The sequence below is a fragment of the Morone saxatilis genome, unplaced genomic scaffold (assembly GCF_004916995.1).
Source record: "Morone saxatilis isolate NCDOM2014 unplaced genomic scaffold, NCSU_SB_2.0 Contig24, whole genome shotgun sequence".
Taxonomy (NCBI): domain Eukaryota; kingdom Metazoa; phylum Chordata; class Actinopteri; family Moronidae; genus Morone; species Morone saxatilis.
Genome location: NW_023339807.1, coordinates 14,137,260 through 14,141,754, shown reverse-complemented (window position 1 = coordinate 14,141,754; position 4,495 = coordinate 14,137,260). Strand labels below are relative to the sequence as shown.

The 4,495-nt window shown below is 39.4% G+C and overlaps 1 protein-coding gene across 1 annotated transcript in view; it reads left to right on the top strand.

Moving 5' to 3' along the window:
* dgat1b (diacylglycerol O-acyltransferase 1b) overlaps positions 1-4,495 on the top strand; it is a gene marked incomplete in the record, with an annotated part of 15,045 nt that overhangs the window by 9,577 nt on the left and 973 nt on the right. The window contains 9 exon segments of the mRNA XM_035672973.1: positions 900-1,028; positions 1,434-1,502; positions 1,626-1,729; positions 2,257-2,295; positions 2,457-2,498; positions 2,584-2,628; positions 2,768-2,880; positions 3,242-3,307; positions 3,771-3,858. Coding sequence (XP_035528866.1) covers positions 900-1,028; positions 1,434-1,502; positions 1,626-1,729; positions 2,257-2,295; positions 2,457-2,498; positions 2,584-2,628; positions 2,768-2,880; positions 3,242-3,307; positions 3,771-3,858 — 695 coding nt within the window.

Sequence of the window (4,495 nt, the reverse complement as noted above, 5' to 3'; positions counted from 1 at the left end):
TGTGTAGCTAATAATTTCTGGCTAATCTAGTTTACACAGACCAATACACAACGTGCATACACAGCAACAGAAAGATAAACAACAGAATGCTGAGGTGGAAAATGCATTCAATGTGTGAATGTACTACAGTACAGTAGGCAGTTTAGGTCTAAGAAATCAAGCTGTTTTTCTGCACGAGTTCCCGAGAAAGTGGGCTAAACGGTGATGAGGCAGAAAGGAAACTATGTCTCTCTAAGCTGAGCAGTTTGATAAAGCACTGGAAAGGAAAATGAAATGGAAATTGAATATGAACTGTAGTGTTGTGGTGTAGTGGTATGTGTGTGTGCGTGTGCGTGCGTGCGTGCATGTGTGTCAGTGTGCTTGTATTTGAATATAATGTCCTTGGCTGGTAAGAGTGACACTGGTCAAGTAGATTTTAGCTGAGTTTACACACACATGCAAGTACTCATGCAGAGTAGGCAAGCATAAGAACATGAGTGCGTGCACACACACACACACATACACACACACAGATAAACATGGTGACTATATTGTATAATAATGTCCTTGGCATAGTTAGACTGCTCTCATACTTGTTGAGATGATTTATTTTACTGGGCTTGTTTTGCTGTTTGTTCAAGATCAAATGACGACCTCTCTCTCTCTCTCTCTCTCTTTCACTTCCCTTTTCACTCGCTTACTCCTCCTTTGTTTTTCTCTTGTTTTCCATTCTCTCCCTGTCTCTCCCTCCGTCCTCCATGTCGTACTTTTTGCTCACTTTCTCCGCCTCCTTCTCTTTATCTCATCCTCCCTTCTTCCTTCCTCCCCATTTACTACCCTCTACTGCCCTTCCCTCATTTCTCCTTCTCATCTCTGGTTCTCTCTCTTGCTCTCGCTCTCTCTCTCTCTCTCTCTGGCAGTTGGTGGTGTGTTCGTTCTTGGTACTTACACCATCCTCTTCCTAAAGCTGTACTCTTATAAGGACGTCAACATGTGGTGCAGAGAGCTGAGCACTGTCAAGGCCAAGAAACTGGCCAGGTCGCTGTCTTGTAAGTCACAAATACACATGCACATACCTATGTTTACAAGAGAGGGCTTATTCAATTTAGGACCTAAATGAGAATATATTCTATGCTAGATTTAAGGTCAGTTTCTGTGTATATATTTAATTTCTTTGTAGACCCTTGCTCATGCTGTTACAGTGACATCTAATGGCAGATACTTGACACTGCAACTCTTTGATAAAATGAAAGCTTGACAGTTTAGTACACAGGAACTGTCACAGAACTGTGTGGAAATCTTGATTATGTAAGAGGAAATTGTTGTATATCAAAATCTGCATTTATTTTTCATTGTTTTAATTTGTATTTCTATTTAATGACTCATAGAATACAATGTTACCTCACAAATACTTTGCAATGTCATGAGGGTTTGTGCAATAATTCTGCCCTCAGGTCCCTCAGGACAACACCTCAATGGAGGCGACCGACAGGTGTGTTACCCTGGCAACCTCACAATCAGAGGTACTCAAATACATCTTTTAAGCAATTGTATGAAACTTAAATGTTTCTATAATACACCACTGCCTCTTTTTCATAAGTTTGATTTTTTTATCTCTCCCATAAACCCTCTCTCCATCTGTGTAGACATGTACTACTTTGTCTTTGCTCCGACTCTGTGCTACGAGCTCAACTTTCCTCGCTCGCCTACTATTCGCATGAGTTTCCTGCTGAGGAGACTGTTTGAGATGGTGAGGAAATATCTCATGTCAGCATGTCAGGCAGAGAAAAAACACATTTACTGTAGCTGTAGCTTCCAGTCAAAATGTGCCCCCTTTTCCTGGTGATGACTGATCTAACTGCTTGGAATTTTTACAATCATCTCCCAGAAAAAGTACTTAAGAAGCAAGTATCCCCGCACAGTTGTTAAGAGCTTCATGTTTGCTTTACATGGTGGTGAAGGTGTAATTTTGCTTTTTGTAAGGGTAAACATTGTGTCTTATTTTTGAGGCTTGGCCATCATTATGAGCGGGTTATGATAATATTTTACACATCAAGTTAAATGCTGAGATCTGGGGGCATGGTGACAGCCCAGTCCAACAGGATAAGTAACATGAGAAATCAAAAATGTCTCTGTTCTACACAGTACACGGTAGTAGAATTACTTGAGTGCTTTAAGTAATGATACATAATTTTAAAAAATGCTTCACTGTTTTCTTTTCTAATTATCTATTTCTGTGCAATCACTCACTCTATTGACGTGTGTCCTTGTCCCCAGCTGTTCTTCACCCAGCTGCTAGTTGCTCTCACTCAACAGGTACGGGCTTATACTGTAAACCACAACTGATGTATGGTGCTACATTTGTCTATCTATTCACATTTTAATGATTAATATCATTATTTGTATATTTATACTAAATAGGATTGATTACCAGAATACACTTAACTTAACACTGCTTTTTACTTTCTTTCCATCAGTGGATGATTCCTATCATTCAAAGCTCCATGAAACCATTAGAGGTAAGGAAGACAGAGTGGCAGTGAAGCTTATATATATACAAAACAACATGTTTGTTAATCTGTGTGTCTCTCCTCTCCTCTGTAGGACATGGATCTTTCCAGGATGACTGAGAGACTTCTAAGATTAGCTGTGAGTAGAAATACAACATGTAAACTCTACTATTATTATTACTATTTCCAAATATTACTGTTACACATATTAAGAATTAAATGTCTCACAGTCATATTTTTCTTTTGTTCATTTGGATCTTCCACGCTTCTAACTCCAGGTTCCTAATCATTTGATGTGGCTCATGTTTTTCTACTGGTTCTTCCACTCGTCTTTAAACTTCACTGCTGAGCTGCTGCGCTTTGGAGACAGACAGTTCTACAAGGACTGGTGGTAAGTCTCTGTGTGTGTTTGTGTCTGGGTTGGATTTTATGAAGTATGATGGAGTTTTGAAACTCTGTTTTAGTAGTGTTTATAGTGTAGTTTAACACATCCATTGGTCTTTTAACAGTGCCCTTTGTAGACTCAAAGGAGTACATTTTCCGGATGCATCACTTTATGTCTTTGCTGATATGAGCAAATCAATTTTATCACTCAATCTACCCTAGGATAATTACTATTACTTTTTCTGTTGCTGCATGACAGTAACGATTTTAGACTTTTTCATGTTCGTCAATATTGATCAAACTGCCTTAGATCCATTATTTAGACCCTATAATGCTTCAGTACGCTATTTTTCTGACTCTTCTTTCAGGAACTCTGAGTCAGTGACATATTTTTGGCAGAACTGGAACATCCCTGTACACAAGTGGTGTCTACGGTGAGTTATTCACACACTAACACACTGAGAGGGAGCAATGAAATTTATAGAACTGAACAAGGCTTAACAAGGCACACCAATGTATTTGGGAAAGTGATTCATCTGGCTGTGAGAGAATAAGTGGTAGTAATAAATACAGTGCCTGCAGCCAGTTCCACATACACTAACATAGCAGCTGGAGCAAATGCAGCCAGATTATATTAAACAAAGACAAAGTAAATTCATTTTTAGTTTAAATGGTTTAATTCCTGCCAGGAAAGGAGAATTACAGGACAAAGGAGAGTTACACACTAGGAAAATAGATAGTAAATGACAAAACAGATTTCACAAGAAGTTAAATCTTTGTCCTTAAGTCATTTTTTTGATCAGTGCATTTGACTTTCTGTTTTAAGATATATGTCCATCCACCCCATCATCTGTCCATCCACCTGGTCCAACATCTGTTCTTCTGTCTGTCTTGCAGCCACTTTTACAAGCCGCTGCTGAGGAGAGGATTCAGTAAAATAGTCAGCCAATCAGCTGTCTTCTTCTTGTCGGCTTTCTTCCATGAGGTATGAGCTGAGACCGAGACCACTTTCGCTGATTATGCTGACACTGTAGATAGTTGTCAATACACAGTATGTGCCAAAGGTTTGGCAATTCAATAGAATCCCTTTATTCATGTTAAATAAAGCTTTGACCTATCATTAGGCCCTGCATTCAGTATCAGGCTGTGCCATCATAAATCTGCCGGGCCCTCTGACAGACACCATTCTCTAGTAGCCCTGATGTGACATTTTTTTTAAGCTGCCTTTAAATCCTACACTCACCCAAACAAAGAGCGGATTTGGCTTGACCCAACTTTACATCTATATTATATCTGCTTAGGCTAAACCACTGTGGCTTGATCTGAAGGCCATAGCCTGCTCGGTAGTCCGGCCATCATCCCTGCGTATCTAACTCCACTAGTCTTACAAATAGTTAGTTAGTTAATAGTTATACCGGAAAACATTTCCCTGACCTAGTACAAGGACTTTTAAAGGATCCCTGAATCTAGTCTCCACCTAAGCAAAGAGCATACATTTAGGAGCATGACTGGCATCATATCGATATTGTATCTGCTGTTGTATCTGTATCTGTATCTGTCCAACTGGCTTGATAGAGAACTTTATCTTGTTGGTAAATGTTCTTGTGTAGATGTCAGATTAT